General features: G+C 38.0%; 1 protein-coding gene across 4 annotated transcripts in view; it reads right to left on the bottom strand.

The window, feature by feature from the left end:
- AGL (amylo-alpha-1,6-glucosidase and 4-alpha-glucanotransferase) overlaps positions 1–13742 on the bottom strand; it is an 80920-nt gene extending 67178 nt beyond the window's left edge. The window contains exons 1-2 of one of the 4 annotated variants that reach the window (XM_081026937.1): positions 13584–13742; positions 12593–12742 (exon numbers count right to left, since the gene is read on the bottom strand). In XM_081026937.1, the coding sequence (XP_080883063.1) occupies positions 12593–12674 (82 nt within the window). In that variant the 5' untranslated portion in view covers positions 12675–12742; positions 13584–13742. Of the gene's footprint in view, positions 1–12592; positions 12743–12820; positions 13133–13312 lie in introns of those variants that run through there. The other 3 variants (XM_081026940.1, XM_081026938.1, XM_081026939.1) reach the window with 3 other exon arrangements.
- Positions 13743–18723: the final 4981 nt, after the last annotated feature.

An 18723-nucleotide genomic window follows, 5' to 3' on the forward strand; every position in this document is an offset into this window, starting at 1 on the left:
TCCATTGATCTATGTGTCTATTTTTATGCCAGTACCATGCTGTTTTGATTACTGTAGCCTTGTAGTATAGTTTGAAATCAGGTATCGTTATACCTCCCACTTTGTTCTTATTTCTCAAGATTGCTGAGGCTATCCGGGGTCTTTTATGGTCCCATATAAATTTTAGGATTATATGTTCTATTTCTGTGAAAAACGTCGTTGGTAGTTTGATAGGAATTGCGTTGAATATGTATATTGCCTTAGGCAGTATGGACATTTTAACTATATTAATTCTTCCTATCCATGAACATGGAATGTGTTTCCATCTATTTATGTCTTCTTTCATTTCTTTCTTCAGTGTTGTATAATTTTCTGAGTACAGATCTTTTACATCTTTGGTTAGATTTATTCCCAGATGTTTTATAGTCTTTGGAGCAATTGTAAATGGAATTGTTTTTTTAATTTCTCCTTCTGCTATTTTATCATTGGTATATACAAATGCAACTGATTTCCGAATATTAATTTTATATCCTGCTACTTTACTAAATTCATCTATCAGTGGGAAAAAATTTTTAAATTAGAGCTACAATTATGAAAGGATCGACTGAAAAATAATTGTCCAAATAATTAAAATTGGAAGTTTTAATACTTAGTGACTGTGAGAATCATAAATATCTACATTTCTGCAAGAATGATTAAATTCATTACAGAAGAAATCGTGTCGGTAGAAGGGGGAAAAATGGCGGAGTTAGGTGAGCCTCTGTAGCACTCCCCTGGAATTTACAACAAATCGGACAACAATAACTCCACAAAGGACTCCCTGCACAGCAGACAGGCAAGACGAAGAGGCCCACTGCTGAATTCACCTCCAGGTGGATGAATCGCGCCAGCGGGGGAGGAGGGAGAGGAGAAGTGCGGAGAAGGAGCCGCCCCGGCGCAGGACGCAGACCTAGCTCAGTGCTCCATGCTCACTGCATCCCAGAACTACCGCAGGGAGAGGGAAAGACTTGGACTGCTAGGGCTCCGCTTACGGCCCACAGGACTGAGAGGGCAGCATACAAAACGGCTGAACCCAACGCTCGCTCACAGCAGATCTTGGAGCAAAGACTGAGGATAGAGGGCTGAAATCGGTGGTTTAAGCCCTCACTGCCGAGCGGAGAATGGAAGCCTTAGGCACGGAGACTAGCCGCCCCTCCCTACCCTAACAGAGCTCGCCCTGCCCCCACCTGCCCTGTGCTAGAAGCAATAAAGTAGCAGTATCAGATCAAAGGACAGAATATTTGCTGCTCTCAGAACTGTGGACTGCAGACGGATTCGCAGCTCAACTAGTTCCGGCAAAGGGGAGGGAGCTGTGGAAGCAGGATTGGCTGTGGTGCTGGTCGCAGCCATTGCTCTAGGCCACCTCTCACAACTCACCCCGCCCCTGGCCCCACCTATCTGGGCGGATCCCTGCAGGAGTAAACAGAACTGCTGAAACATACGGGCTCTGAATCTGAGCTTTGGAACTTCAAAAGCTCTTCGCATACCTATCAACCTGTTGCAGAAGCCACTCCTGTAGATGTCTAGGAAGAGAAATAATAAATCAGTGATTGCCATGAATAACCAAGGCAACAAGACAGCTCAGAAAGAAAGTGAAAAGTCTCCAGAAAAGGAACTGAGAGATATGCAAATATGTGATTTAAATGACAGAGAATTCAAGATTGCAATTCTGAAAAAACTGAACGAGATGGAAGAAAACACAGAAAGGCAGTTTAATGAACTCAGAAACACAATCAAAGAACACCATGAGCATTTTACAAAAGAGACTGAAATTTTGAAAAAGAACCAAATAGAATTTCTCGAGATTAAGAACTCAATAGAAGAAATTAACAATAAAATACCCAGCTTAGGTAGTAGAGTTGACCAGATGGAGGAAAGAATCAGTGACATGGAAGATAGGAACCTGGAATTTACACAGATGGAAGAAGAGATTTGAGACTTAAAAGAAATGAAAGAACTCTACAAGAACTTTCTGACTCCATCACAAAGAGCAATATAAGAATAATGGGCATACCAGAAGGAGAAGAAAGAGGGAAGGGAACAGAGAATATATTCAAACAAATCGTCGATGAGAACTTCCCAAACTTGTGGACAGAACTGGATCCTCGAATCCAAGAAGCAAATAGAACACCTAATTACCTCAATCCCAAGGCACATTGTATTGAAGCTGTCTAAATCAATGACAAAGAAAGAATCCTCAAGGCAGCCAAGGAAAAGAAGATGGTAACCTACAAAGGAAAGCCCATTAGATTATCATCAGATTTTTCAGCAGAAACTCTACAAGCTAGGAGGGAATGGAACCAAATATTCAAACTATTGAAAGAGAGAAATTATGAGCCAAGAATAATATATCCAGCAAAGATCTCCTTTAGATATGAAGGAGGAATAAAGACCTTTCCAGACATACAGAAGCTGAGGGAATTTTCTAATATACGACCTGCACTATAAGAAATTCTAAAGGAGGCTATTAGACTACCATCAACAGGGACAACTTGTGGCAACCGAGACATAAAAAGGGGGAGTGTAAAGGCCTGAACTGGAATATGGGAATAGAGAAAGTAAGCGTACTGAAGAAACTGGAATACTCTAAATATCAAACTTTCTTTTACATAAACTTAAGGGTAACCACTCAAAATCATCCAGAACTGAAATATATACTGTAATAAAAGAAGAAACAGAGGGAAACATCAATGAATACCACCACATAGAAATAATAGACAACAACAAAAAGGCAAAGAAACAATGGAGACACAGCCTTACCAGAAAACTAAAGATAGAATGACAGGAAGTCCTCACATATCAATAATCACTCTAAATGTAAATGGACTGAACTCACCAATAAAGAGACACAGAGTAGCAGATTAGATCAAAAAACTAAACCCAACCATATGCTGTCTCCAAGAGACACATCTCAGCTACAAGGACAAGCATAGACTCAAAGCGAAAGGGTGGAAATTGACACTCCAAGCAAATGGTACCCAGAGAAAATCAGGTGTAGCCATAATGATTTCCGATGAAACAGACTTCAGGGTGAAAAAGATAACAAGAGACAAAGATGGACATTTCATAATGGTAAAGGGGACTATACAACAAGAAGACATAACAGTCATCAATATTTATGCCCCCAATCAGGGAGCACCGAAATATACCAAGCAACTACTAACAGAACTAAAGGGAGCAATTGACCAAAACACAATTATACTAGGGGACTTAAATATTAAATACATCATTGACAGCTATGGATAGATCATCCAAACAGAAGACAAATAACGAAATAGCAGCCCTAAATGACACATTAGATGAAATGGACATAATTGACATATATAGAGCACTTCATCCTAAAACATCAGACTATACATTCTTTTCTAGTGTACATGGAACATTCTCAAGGATAGACCATATATTGGGACACAAAATCAGCCTCAGCAAATTTAAGAAGATTGAAATCATGCCAAGCATATTCTCTGATCACAAAGCTTTGAAATTGGATATCAACTGCAAAAAGAAAGCAGGAAAAAACACAAATACATGGAGATTAAACAACATACTTTTAAAGAATGACTGGGTCAAAGAAGAAATTAGAGGAGTGCTCAAAAGACACATAGAAACAAATGGCAATGAAAATACATCCTATCAAAATTTTTGGGATGCAGCGAAAGCAGTTTTAAGAGGGAAATTTATATCATTACAGGCCTATCTCAAGAAACAAGAAAAATCCCAAATAAATAACCTCACGTTACACCTTAAAGAACTAGAAAAAGAAGAACAAGAGAAACCCAAGGTCAGCAGAAGAAAGGAAATAACAAAAATCAGAGCAGAACTAAATGAAATAGAGAACAAAAAGACAATAGAAAAAATTAATGTGACAAAAAGCTGGTTCTTTGAAAAGATTAACAAAATTGACAAACCCTTGGCTAGACTCACTAAGATAAAAAGAGAGAAGACACTAATTAACAAAATCAGAAATGAAAAAGGGGGAGTTATCACGGACACAACAGAAATACAAAAAATTATCCAAGAATACTACGAAGGACTATATGCCACCAAATTTAATAACTTAGAAGAAATGAACAAGTTCTTAGAAACGTATAGCCTTCCAAGGCCGAATCATGAAGAACTGGAAAATCTTAACAGGCCGATCACCAGTAACGAAATTGAATCAGTCATCCAAAACCTTCCCAAAATCAAAAGTCCTGGACCAGATGGCTTCACCAGTGAATTCTACCAAACCTTCAAAGAGGATCTAATATCAATCCTGCTCAAACTCTTCCAAAAAATTGAAGAAGAGTCAGTACTCCCTAACTCATTTTATGAGGCCAACATTACCCTGATACCAAAACCTGGTAAGGACAACACAAAAAAAGAAAACTACAGACCTATATCTCTGATGAATACAGATGCTAAAATCCTAAACAAAATTCTAGCAAATCGAATACAACAATGCATTAAAAAGATTATTGATCACGACCAAGTGGGGTTCATCCCCGGGGCACAAGGATGGTTCAACATTCGCAAATCCATCAATGTGATACATCACATAAACAAAATAAAGGACAAAAATCATATGATTCTATCAATTGATGCAGAAAAAGCATTTGATAAGATACAACATCCATTTATGATTAAAACACTTACTAAAATTGGTATAGAAGGAAAATACCTCAACATAATAAAGGCCATATACGACAAGCCCTCAGCTAATCTCATAATTAATGGTGAAAAGCTGTAGCCCTTAGCTCTACGTTCAGGAACACGACAAGGTTGTCCCCTATCACCTCTGCTTTTCAACATAGTGTTGGAAGTCCTCGCCAGAGCTATCAGGCAAGAGAAAGAAATAAAAGGCATCCAAATTGGGAATGAAGAAGTTAAATTGTCACTCTTTGCAGATAACATGATGCTATATATAGAAAACCCTAAAGACTCCACCAAAAAGCTATTAGAAACAATCAATGAATACAGTAAAGTTGCTGGCTACAAAATCAATGTACAAAAGTCCATTGCTTTCCTATATACCAACAATGAAATCTCAGAAAAAGAGATAGAAAAAACAATTCCTTTTGCAATTGCAGCAAAAAGAATAAAATACCTAGGAATAAACTTAACCAAGGATGTGAAGGATTTATATGCTGAAAACTATAAGACATTTTTGAAAGAAATTGAAGAAGACACAAAGAAATGGAAAGACATTCCGTGCTCATGGATTGGAAGAATCAACATAGTTAAAATGGCCATATTACCCAAAGCCATATACAGATTTAATGCAATCCCCATTAAAATCCCAATGGCATTTTTTAAAGAAATAGAACAAAAAATCATCAGATTTGTTTGGAACCACAAAACACCCCAAATAGCCAAAGCAATATTTAAAAAAAAAGAACAATACTGGAGGTATCACACTCCCTGATTTTTGCTTGTACTACAGGGCTACAATAATCAAAACAGCTTGGTATTGGCGGAAAAACAGACACATAGACCAATGGAATAGAATTGAGAACCCAGAAATAAAACCACATAAATATGGACAGATAATTTTTTGACAAAGAAGCTAAAAACACACAATGGAGAAAAGACAGCCTCTTCAAGAAATGGTGCTGGCAGAATTGGATAGCTACGTGCAAAAGAATGAAACTGGACTGCTATCTGTCACCATGTACCAAAATTAATTCAAAATGGATCAAAGACTTAAACATAAGACCTGACACAATCAACTGCATTGAAGAAAACATAGGTACTAAACTTATGGACCTTGGGTTCAAAGAGCATTTTATGAATTTGACTCCAAAGGCAATGGAAGTAAAAACTAAAATAAACAAATGGGATTATATGAAACTGAAAAGCTTCTGCACAGCAAAAGAAACTATTGACAAAATAATGAGGCAACCAACTGAATGGGAGAAGATTTTTGGAAACAGTGCCTCTGATAAGGGGCTAATATCCAAAATATACAAGGAACTCATGAAACTCAACAACAAAAAAACAAACAACCCAATTGAAAAATGGACAGAGGACCTGAAGAGACATTTCTCCAAAGAGAATATACAAATGGCAAATAGACATATGAAAAAATGCTCAACATCGCTAATCATCAGAGAAATGCAAATGAAAACCACAATGAGATATCACCTCACCCCAGTCAGAATGGCTTTCATCAACAAGACAAATAGCAACAAGTGTTGGAGAGGCTGTGGAGAAAAAGGAACTCTCATACACTGTTGGTGGGAATGCAGACTGGTGCAGCCGCTATGGAAGGCAGTGTGGAGGTTCCTCAAGAAATTACGAATAGAATTACCATATGACCCAGCAATCGCTCTCCTGGGTATCTACCCAAAAAATCTGAAAGCATTTCTCTATAGAGACACGTGTACTCCAATGTTCACTGCAGCTTTTTTTACGGTGGCCAAGACATGGAAACAACCAAAATGTCCTTCGATAGATGAATGGATAAAGAAGTTGTGGTACATATACACAATGGAATACTATTCGGCAGTAAGGAAAGATGATATAGGAGCATTTGTGACAACATGGATGGATCTTGAGAGTATAATGCTAAGTGAAATAAGTCAGACAGAAAAAGCAGAGAACCCTATGATTTCACTGATATGTGGTATATAAACCAAAAACAACAAAAGAACAAGACAAACAAATGAGAAACAAAAACTCATAGACACAGACAGTAATTTAGTGGTTACCAGAGGGTAAGGGGGTGTAGGGTAGGTGATCAGGGTTTAGGGGGATCAAATATATGGTGATGGAAGGAGAACTGACTCTGGGTGGTGAACACACAATGGGATTTATAGATGATATAATACAGAATTGTACACCTGAAATCTATGTAAATTTACTAACAATTGTCACCCCAATAAATCTAATTAATTAAAAAAAAAGAAAAAAAAAGAAATGGTGTCATTTTGAACAAGTACAAATATCAGAGATTAGCTTTCTGAGCAAATTTAAACAACCTGTCCCTGTTCAGTTTATACAAATATTGTTTTTCTCATTACACAAGGATTCACAGAACCTATAGTACAAAGGTTAAAACTCATCCAAAATCTCTAAAACAGTATTTGGAGCAGCTATCTGCCTTCAGAAAAAATGACAAGCATTCTCCAAATAGGAACATTTATTTATATAACACGCATGTATGATGATTTAATAGACTATGCAAATTATAAAACACAAAAATAAGGGTAAGATGTATTTAATATTTTAAATAATTTTATGTGTTGATAAATGGAAAGATCTTTTAGCTCTTACTAAAAACTGATATTGATAATATCTGTCGTGCAAGCAATGTGATTAAATAAATTTCATTAATTTTAAACATCTTGTGATAAAGTAATTTAAAGAGTCCAAGTTCTATTTATTTTGATACTTGTTTTAATGACCTCAGGTCTGAAAAACTACCCACAAAGATACCCACGTTCAAATGGAAGAAATTCTTAGTGGCTATGTTTACCAATCCATGACATTAACTTTTCAACCCCATTCACAAATTATGTAAAAATTTTTGTTGAAATGAGCTAGGAAATATATATTTTTTCTGACATACATCAATTGTTTTAACAAACTAATCAGAAGACGTGCTATATTTATATAGTAAACAGATTTGAAAAACAACAAATCCTTTATTTGGAAGATTTTAAACCGATTAGAAATTTTTGTTAATTTTTTAAAGTGGGCATATTATTAATTTAATATGGGTAAAATCATATGATGGAAGTGTTACTAAAAATACATATTCAACATGCTCTTGCTATAGCAAGAGTCAGCAAACTATATCCAGCCTACTATCTGTTTCTAGAAAGTATTACTGGAACACAGCCACATCCATTAATTTATGTACTGTTGTCTATGGCTGCTTTCATGGTACAGTAACTGCAACAGAAACTATATGGCCTGTAAAGCTGAAAATATTTGCTATGTGAAACTACAGGAAAAAAATTAATCTCTATAGCTATCAATCTCTATAGAATTAATTATCTCTATAGAATTAATCTCCATAGCTATCAATTTCCATCAAAAAAGCAGTCAGCTTTCTCACTGATGTTTACCTGTGAGTTAAACTGTGTTTATTTTTTCTGAAAATATTTTTCTGAAAGTATTTTCTAAGTTTCATACTATTGAAAAGTACGTCGTTCCGGAAATGGACAAATTTCAAACAGGAAACTTCAATCGCTATATAACTCATCTGTTAGTATGACAACCTCTTAGGTAAAAGAGGCATTTATGGCTACTCTACCATAAATTATACAATACATAGCCTTTACAATACAAAATCTTGTATTTTTACAATACAAAGTATTGTGAAGACTCTACTAGTTAAGATAATATAAGTTGTATCTCTACTTAACCTGGCTTAGGTAAAAGTGTAATTCATGACAACATACTGCAAGCAAAGCAGTGATGGTGTCACTGTTAATCCCTTCTAGACCTATAACATCCACTCTTTCCTCAGAACATGTCTTTTTGTTTATAACTCATCTGACATACAAACTGAAAGTACCAATGGCAATTCATGTATCAGCAAAATTTACTTTTTATAAACAAATATAGATGGGGGGAGGGAGAGAGAGAGAGAAAAAGAGAGAACTGAAGGAGGAGGAGGAGGAGGAAGAGGAAGAGGAGGAGACAAAAAAAACAGGATAGATCCTATAGTTTCTTTCTATACCCCAATAAATAGATCAGTGCATACTCCCAAGGGTACATATAGCCACTCTGTAGACCTCTAATGAAAGTCCCTGAAACTAAAATTCTAATACACAGTACATGAAACATCAGAATACCTAGAGTATGTCAGATTCCATAATTAATTGCAGTTTGCTAAAATTAGCTGAGGTCCAAGAAGTACATGGTGTAGCTATCTTATTCCTCCTCCTAACACTAGAAATACTTGACTCAGATTAGTCATATTAGGCAACTAGCAAGATGACGATTAAACTATTATTGTAAACTAAGTTTTTTTATCTTGTTCCTTCCACCCAATTCATGTAGAATTGAGCTCCTAATCAAGGAATCTTTATAAATATTTTCTTTAAAAAAAAGTGAAAACTGGGCCAGCCCGGTGGCTCAGGAGGTTAGAGCTCCATGCTCCTAACTTCAAAGGCTGCCGGTTCGATTCCCACATGGGCCAGTGGGCTCTCAACCACAGGGTTGCCAGTTCAATTCCTCGAGTCCCACAACAGATGGTGGGCAGCGCCCCCTGCAACTAAGACTGAACACGGCACCTTGAGCTGAGCTGCCTCCCGGATGGCTCAGTTGGTTGGAGAGCGTCCTCGCACGTCCTCTCAACCAAAGGTTGCTGGTTCGACTCCCCCAAGGGATGGTGGGCAGCGCCCCCTGCAACTAATAACGGCAACTGGACCTGCAGCTGAGCTGCGCCCTCCACAACTAAGATTGAAAGGACAACAACTTGACTTGGAAAAAAGTCCTGGAAGTATACACTGTTCCCCAATAAAGTCCTGTTCCCCTTTCCCAATAAAATCTTAAAAAAAAAAAAAGTAAAAATTGAAATTTGACCAATCTATATAAAGGATGGAAGGATTCCAGATTTTGGGAATACTGATTTTGTTCATTATTCTGCCACTAAATAAGATAGGAAATACAGGGAAAAGTTATGATTTGGCTTAGAAAGATGATTATTTAGTCTTGTATCTGTTGCATTAGAAGAATCTATAGATATTAGCTTAAAAAATAAGAAAGAATCCTTCTTAAGAAAAAGTAAAGAAGGGCTTTGTGACCAACTAAAAATGAAGGAACTGAAAATTGCCAGTTTTTTTCCCCACACTAAATTGGTCCTATGAATTTTAAAATATCTCATATTCTGTCCCCACTTTTTCAATTCTGATGTAGTTAAACCCTTATGGTCAACCAAGCATGCTTTTAAAATAGCCTTTTCAATGATTTCTTGTATCAAACGATCTTTCTCTTCATCTTTCACATTACAATTACCTTCTAAAATATTATGACTACATCATTACTATACAAAACTTTTTACGTATTTCCATTTATATTTTGGATAAATTTTTTTGGACTGGTTTTAACTAGAGTTACACAGTAAACCACATCATTTTTATTTTATAAACCCCTCCCAGTCCCGTCTTCAAATAGCTTGGCTGAATTTATAAATTTACAATTTTTGTTAGCTTTAACTGGCATTTTTTGTAATCAATCAGCAAGGGTGTATTAACTGTGGTACACTGCACGAGGTCTGTGATACTGTTTCTATTCTTAGATCTTAAACTCTAGTTGGACACTGTAAGACTAACGAGTTTTTAGACACTGCTACATTGTTCAGCACTTAACTGCCTACTGTGTAAATGAAAATCAAAGAAAGCAGATAACAAAAAATTACGGAAAGACTTCATGGAGGAGGTGGAATTTTAGCTGCAAGTTGAGAGGTAGGCAATACACAGGATGATAGTAAGAGGATTTAACAGATATGGAGGAATCTGACAGTAGTAGAGGTGTGAGGACAAGCATGAGAAAAGCCCCTGGGGAGAGAATTCACAGGGTAACTGTAAAGATGTAGGACACTAATAATGGGGGACAATGACATACAATCTTGTTACAAAATTGTCATGGGATATAAAATACAGCATAAGTAATGTAGTTAATAATATTGTAATAACTGTATGATGCCAGGTAGGTACCAGATCTATCCGGGGATCACTTTGTAAGTTATAAAATGTCTAACCACTATGCCGTACATCTGAAACTAATATAATATTGTGTGTCAACTGTGATTGAAAACTTTAAAAAATTAAAATAAAGAAAAAGAGATGCAATCTTGGCTAGGGAAGGTGGATTCCATTACAGAATGTCTTGGAAGCCAGACAAAGGTATTTAAATTTGACTTTACAGACACCAATTAATAAAAAGGGAAGAGATGGCATAGGAAGATAATTCTAGCATCCATACTCAGGCATTTGTAAGAGACCAGAAAGAGAGGCAAGCAGAGATATTCGTAAAGAAAGGATGGGTTAAAGAGAGATTGCAGTTACAGAGATTAAGTCACCAAAGATGAGTACAAAGTTTCTAGCCTTGGAAACTATGAAAATGGAGAATCACGAAAGTAAACAGGAAAGCTGAGAAATAAAAAAGATTTGAGAATGGGAGTAGATGGTTGTGGACATGTAAGATTTAAGCATATCCAAGTGGAGCTATCCTAAGGCCATTCTATAACAATAATACTGGGATGAAACCAAGAATCCAGAGCAAGAATAGATAGATATGTGATCTTTCAATGCCTTATATCTATTTAAGGATTTAACGCCATGTTATTAATTTTGAGCCTCAAAACACAGTCAGGTAGAAGAGCAGAAATTAATACCTTCACTTCACAAATAAAGAAATTATTGTTTAAAATTAATGTGACTTGTCCAAAGCCAAACAATTTGTTAGCAGTAAAGCCAGGAAAATTCTAGTTCCCTACTCTTGCCATTAGAATAGCCAGCTTCCAAAAAACAAGTAGAGTAGCTCAAGGCCCTTCTTCCAAAAGGAGTCATCAGCATGAAGACAACAGCTGAAGCCATGAGAATGCATAATTATTTGAGGGCAGAACAGAAAGATAAAAAGGGATTCCTCGCAGATATACACAATTGAAACGGGGAAGGAAGAGAGTACACCACCAGGAGTACTCAAGAGGGTAGGAAAAAGACCCAAAACAGAAAGTGCAGAGTCAGGAAAGCCAAAAATGGAGTAAGTATTCAGTGATCTCAAATGCCAAAGTTGGAAGAAGATGAAAAATTGACATGGAGGTGACACATTTGATGGTTGAAATATTTTCAAAAATTTAACTCGAGATACTCGGGGGAAAAATTCCTGCAAAATGTTTACTACTACCAATATCCATTTGGTACACTAATAAAAGGGATTGCATTTTATTTTTCATACATGAACTTCTATTTCACAAGTCATATTAACAAAAATGAGAGTGGAATATTTTCAAAGTAGGAAAATTTAAAAATCTAAGGAAATAAAGCATCTATTTAGTTAGTCTTATAGAAGTATAATTTGATCTTTTAAATCACAGCTCAAATACATATCAACATAATTTGATCAGTTATTTCACTTTTCATTTGGCAGAAAATATTTTCAGCTTTTACCTTCTCCATATTTGAGAGGCTTTCATAATCATTAGTAGCTTATTTTTTCTGTGATCTATTTTGCTAATTCAAAATTCCAGTAAAGGAAGAGTAAGAGCTATAAATAACTAAAACTATAGCTATGCCCCAAATAAAATTACATATGAAGCAATTTACATTTTCATAACAAATGCTAGTAGAAATAATATGGTCAATCTTCTAATCATATATGCAACTCATCTTAAGTGGAAGTTAGCATGCAAAGAAAAGTGGCCTGACTCTTTTATCCCTTTTCTAACATGACTGATACAAAACATTTTCAAATAAAATCAGCTTTCATTAGTAATATTTTTAGAACACAGCACCATCTTTGCACAAACTGAGTTTAGTAAAGTCCTTGGAAATTAAAGTCATCTTAAAGTTTTAAAAAATTTAATATGACAATGAATTAAAAATTTTAAAGACAGCTAATCAAATAACTTGCTACTGACCTTGTTCAAGTCTGAAGAGCGTCTTTTCCAGCTTTTCCATTTCGTTCAGAAGTAAAATTCTAATCTGTTTACTGTGCCCCATTTTGGCTTCTAGAGAATTTGAAATCTTGCAGAAGAATTAAAAGAACTCTGAAATCCAATGAGTTACCCCTATGAAACAAACAAAAAAGTTAAGATAAACAAAATAACTATTATCTTAAATTCTCTAAGTCTGGCAGCTGCACTTACATGTTCTAAACGTGTTTTAACCGTAGGAGAGCAAACTAACAACAAAAGAAGGAATCTTATAAACAAGACCAGAGAAGGCAAGGTGATAGTTGTTTCCACACTTCGAGCACAGTATGACCAAAGCAAAAATACTGTTATTACATTCTTACAATTAAAACAAAAACCAAAAATTCTAAAGTAGCCTCGGAGAAAAATAGTATGTATTGGAAAGCATGGAGTTGGGTTAGGGGGTAAAATTCCCAGTCCAGAGCCAACCGGCGTTGAAGACTCCAAATGACACTTCTGCTTACAAGAGATTAATTAGCCTGCTCCAAGATAACAGGTGGGACATCTCCCCATTCCCAAATTCGGGTCGGAAGCCACCAATGGGGAGATTGGAACAGAGGAAAGCAGTTGTTGCCCCTGGAATAGCTGCCCCAGACATAGGATGTACAGACAGAGCTATAGATAGAAGGCATTTCCCCAGCGGCCAGCGGCATTTCTCGCACTTACACCGAGCACGTTATACGTGCGGCTCCTGGGACACTGCAGGACCCGCGACCCTGGTGTTGAAGTCAGAGAGGGGACGGGAAGGAAAGCAAAAAGGGGAAAGGCAGGCTGCCCAGGCGCAGCAAGAAGCCCCAAACTAGAAGCGCCGGGCGCCGTGAAGGGCAAAGGGAGGGGCGGCGGAAGCGGGACGGGCCGGGCGCTCGGGGAGTGGCAGGGAGCCTTCCCGTGACTCCGCCTCGAGCGGGTCCCCGCGGAGACCCTCGACCCCACCCACCTGGCCTCGAGCGTGCCAGCCCCGGGTGGCCGCGAAGCGCAGCCAGCCCGCTTCCGGAGGCTCTGCACCGCTGACTGCCACCGCTAGTCTCGCGAGAGCGTGGGTGTCGCTGGCCGGGGTCTGGGAGGCGGCCGCGCGGGGCAGCGAGCCGCGCTTCTCTCGGAGCGACGGGGGCGCGGCCGCCGGGGGGCGCCGCTCCTTGGACTGCCTGCGAGCGCTCCAATGGTAACCTGCTGCGACGGAAGGCCGTCGTTTCCTGGACCGGCTGAATGGTGCGAGGCTAGCGACCTGGCTTCCGGTGCCATCTCTACCACGACGTATTTTGTGTCTTCCATTAAATTTTTTAAAATCTAAGTTTGTCCGTGGCCTAAATTTACTTAGCTTAAATTCTCTGAGCCTTGGTTTCCCCGTGCCTCTATAAGGGGCCTGGCTCCTGTCTCTGATAGTCCATCCTTCACGTGTCCAGCATCTCTAGTCCTAACACAGGGCGCATCTTCCTGAATGAAGCTGCGAAAGGACTAGGAGTATGAAGTGTGGCCAGCGTACAAACAATCCAGTGTGAATACTTGTGTTTACAGAGTCTGGTTGTACCTCATGTACACAGTATAGATCCCAATATCGTCTGAAATGATCTATATTGCCTACAGGTGCACATATTTTAGGCCAGAAATTCGTGCGTGGTCCAGATGCCTAAGAGATTTTATGCCTGAGGGAAAAGAAAACCCATCTTCCAGAGCTTTTTGAGGGCACCTAATAATAGTGAGAAAATGGACAAAAGGCTTGCAGTTTGGCGAAGACTCTTGTTTGTTGTGGAATTACTGTAGGTTTAAGAATAGTAACTGGTTAAAAACTAAAGATACTAGGCTACCAGTTGGCTCAGTGGTTGAAACACAGTGCTCATAACACCAAGGTCGCTGGTTCCATTCCCACATGGGCCAGTGAGCTGCGCCCTCCACAACTAGATTGAAAAAACAATAACTTGACCGTTGTGGGGACAGAACCCCAAAAAGCAGTTTCCAGGCTCTCGGCCTCACATAGAAAGGGGCTGGCTCGGGTAGTAAATGGCCATCAACTGTGATTGGATGGCCAGCAGCTGTGGCTAGTTGGCCGTCAGCTGTAACCAGTGAGCCATTGGCCACTAATATAACTGCCGTGGCTACGCTAGCAAAAGAAAAAAAATGGGGGCTAGCAAGAGTGGATTGCAGAGAGGTGGATGTCGCCGGTGAGAATATAGTGGTATGACTCCCCTACTTATGGCTCCGTGGGTGTTCCTTTTTGGCCTCACCATGTCCTGCGTTCTTATGTGGGGAGCAGGACCAGAGACCCCGCCGGATGCCCCGCACGACACCGTCTTGGGAAAAACACACTGTTCCCCAATAGTAAACACACAAAAAAACTAAAGATACTGGGTGACCAGTTGGCTCAGTGGTTGGAGTGTGGTGCTCTTAACACCAAGGTCGGTGGTTGGAGTCCCACATGGGCCAGCGAGCTGCACCCTCCACAACTAGATTGAAAAAACAATGACTTGACATCCTGGAAAAACACACAATTCCCCAATTAAAACACAAACAAACAAAAAACCTAAAGGTACTGAAATACTTGTTTCAGTAGATTTCTGAGAATGGCTAGTTGCAAACAGTCCAAAATTGAGTTTGGCAACCCACAACTCATTTATTCATTCAAATAGCATATAGTGAGTACTTATGATTTGCCAGGCACGTAGGTGCTGAGGACACAGCACTGAAAGCAAGTCTCTGTCCCCATGGAACTACATTTTATTGGTGGTAGGCAGATAAATTTAATTCATAAATTATATGAGAAAAAAGGTTGTGAGACCTAACGCAGAGAAGGAGAACTGAAAGAGGTGGCAGTTCCAAATACAATAGTCAGTAAAGGACTTCCTGGCAAGTTGACATTTGATCCCAGAGAAAGAAGAAAGAGCATATCCATGGAGGGTTTCATACAGAGCTACAAGAAATACAAAGGCTATGAAGTAGGAGCATGCTTGGTGAATTCAAGGAGGCAGCTGTAGCCAAGTGAAGAAGAGAGTGGTAATAAATTAGGATAGATAGATGCGGTGGGCGGCCAGATTTTGTAAGGCTTTCTAGGTCATTGCAAGGACTTGGGCTTTTACTCTAGGGAAGAGATCCACTGGAGGATTTTGAACAGAGGTGTGGCATAATCCGATTGCCCTTTTAAAAGGATCACCCTGAAACTTTATAAGGAATAGCTAATTAAATTGTAGGGAGTGGTGAGGAAGGAAGGAAGAGACCAGTTAGGAAGCTATTTAAAGTACTCAAGCTAGGGGTGGCTGGTTGGCTCAGTTGGTTAGAGTGCAGTGCTAGTAACATGGAGGTTGCCAGTTAGATTCCCACATGGGACAGTGAGCTGTGCCCTCCACAAATAGATAGAAAACAACGACTTGACTTGGAGCTGATGGGTCCTGGAAAAACACACTGTTCCCCAATATCCCTCAATAAAAATTAAAGAAAAAAAAACAACCCTCAGCTGTTTGGAACATGAGCCAACATATTAAAAATAAATAAATGAAATACCCAAGCTAGAGATGCATCGTGTGTGTGTGTGTGTGTGTGTGTTTGTGTGTGTGTGTGTGTGTGTGTGTGTGTGTGTGTGAAAAGTAAGTATAGCAATGAAAGGGGTGAGAAGTTGTCGAATTATGGAAGTGTTTTGAGGGTAGATTCTACACAATTTGCCGATGGACAGAAAGGAGTCAAGGATGATTCTAAGGTTTTTAGTCTGAGCACTCAGAACTTTACTGTCCAATAGAAATATAATGTACCACGTAGGTGATTAAAAATTTTCAAGTCACCATATCAAAAAAAGAAAAAAGGAGTAGGTGAAATTAATTTTAATAATATGTTTTACTTAACTTAGTACATCTAGAATGTAGTTTAACATGCAATCAATATAAAAAGTTACTAATGAGATATTTCAGATTCTTTTTTTGTACTAAGTCTTTAAAATGTGGCATGTATTTTACACTTCCATCATGTGTCAATTCCAAGAGCTACATTTCAGGTCCTTGATAGCTTCACGTGGCTAATGGCTACTGAATGAACAATGCAGAAGAAGCTGCCATTTAATGAGAAGAAGGAAAGGAGCAAGCAGGATTGGAGGGAAAAATTCAGGAGTTTGGTTGTAGACAGTCAACAATCAAGTGAAGATTGATTGTCCACTTGTTTGAAATGACTGTCAGACATCCAAGTGGAGAGATTGAGTTTATCTTTTGCAGCCCTGGTCTCTAAAGTAGTGCTTTTCAAATTGTGAGTCATAACACATTGAGGGTTGTAAAATCATATTTTTGTAATTGCAAGCAACAGGTTTTAAAATAAAACAGGAAAGGTCTGAATGCATTGCATCTCGTAAGGGTATTATTTCATAAAACTTCTGTTTCTCTTACTATATTTTGATGTATTATTGGGTCATGTATTCCTACTGGGGTCATGGTTAAAAGGAAGTTTGAGAGCCACTGCACTAGAAAGTGTGCTATGTAAAATTTATGATTTATAATTCGTGATTATGAAATAGTGCCTGCGTTTGCATTCCAGCTCTACTATTAACTAGCTATTAAACTTTGGAAGATACGCAACCTCTTTGTGCTTTGGTTTTTCCAACTGTAAAATAGGGATAAAAATAGTGTCTACTTAAATGAAGACCTAGAATTGTTCCTGATACATACCAAGTATTTGTGTAAGTACAAATATTAGAGCAGAGTGGGACCCTACCAGGTTGTGAAACACAGTTCATATTTATGTTTGTCTTCAGGCTCTCCTTTCCATATCCTCTTCCACTTTCAGTCTCGTCACAATGTCCTCCTGTTGATCACTGTTTTCCAGAGCTCCAAAATTAGCCTTTCCTGCTGTCCTTCCTCCAGCAAAACTCTCACTGTAGTCGTGTCCAATATTTCAGCTAGAAATACAGGGTAAAACAGATTGACGAAACAAATTCCTTTAGTAGTGAATTATTCTTACACAAATGCTTAAACTTTAAAGGAAGATTTGTTAATTCAAATGACCTTAATTTTGAAGATTTCATACTGTGAAAAAAAGTGAAGAATGTTAAGTAATGGAAATATTACGATTTAATGTGATGTGCCTCCAAGATTAATTTTACAAGCACATAGAAAAAGAAAGTCACGAGCTATTTGTGAAGTTCTTGAAATGTCAATGAATTTACAGTCTAGGGTTACAGTGGTACCACAAGTAGCCATCATTTTGGTGAACATTTGTCATGTGTCTGTCTTGTGCACAACAGAGATCTATATACAGATATCTACATATATATGCATATATACACATACATCTATATACATACACATATATATATATATATATATGTATATACATGCACAATAATCTCAATGCTGGAGTTTTCAGGAGAAAAATCTCCTTGAGGAATATCTGATGGATAATCTCAGCTATTCGGCAGTGATTCTCGTGTTTTCTAAAACATTGATATTAATGCACTTGGGGAGTGGCAAAGGGGCTGTAGTCAGAAGGGGCTTTCTTCAGTTTTGTTTGTGTATGTATGTATGTTTTCTGAAAGGAAGGGATTATTTGGGGTATTATTTATAGTTAGGTTCCAATTCTGTGATTTTTGGGGGTCTGAAGTAGACAGGGCTGCCTTATTTGGTTTTTATATGCTTATGTATTTTCTGTGTATTTTATTTTGTAGCAATTATGTACCAACATTATTAATAATTTTTCTTTGTAAAATTTGGAATTGCAGTTCCAAATTCCCTTTTAAACTGAACGATTTATTCTACACTTTTTGAAATATCCAGCGAGAGCCAGTGAAGAGAGGGAAGATAGGAAAAGAAATAGAGTTAAAGTCAGAGAAGTAGGAGGACCTGAATATGATGGTATAGAGGTATGGAAAATCAGACAGAGATTTTTCAAAAAGGAGATACTACAACATAAAAAAAAATAGATTTTGGAGAGAAACAAACCTCAGATTAGTTTTAATCTCTCTGAATCACAATTGTTTCACCCATGAAATGGAGAGAACATATCATTTGAAGGGTTGATGGGAAGATTAGATGAGATTTTAAAAGCATTTAAAGTGTCTATTATAGCACTTAGCGAATATTAGGATTTTAATAAATTATAGCCTAAAAATA

The sequence above is a fragment of the Rhinolophus hipposideros genome (assembly GCF_964194185.1).
Source record: "Rhinolophus hipposideros genome assembly, chromosome: 19".
In the NCBI taxonomy this organism is placed as follows: domain Eukaryota; kingdom Metazoa; phylum Chordata; class Mammalia; order Chiroptera; family Rhinolophidae; genus Rhinolophus; species Rhinolophus hipposideros.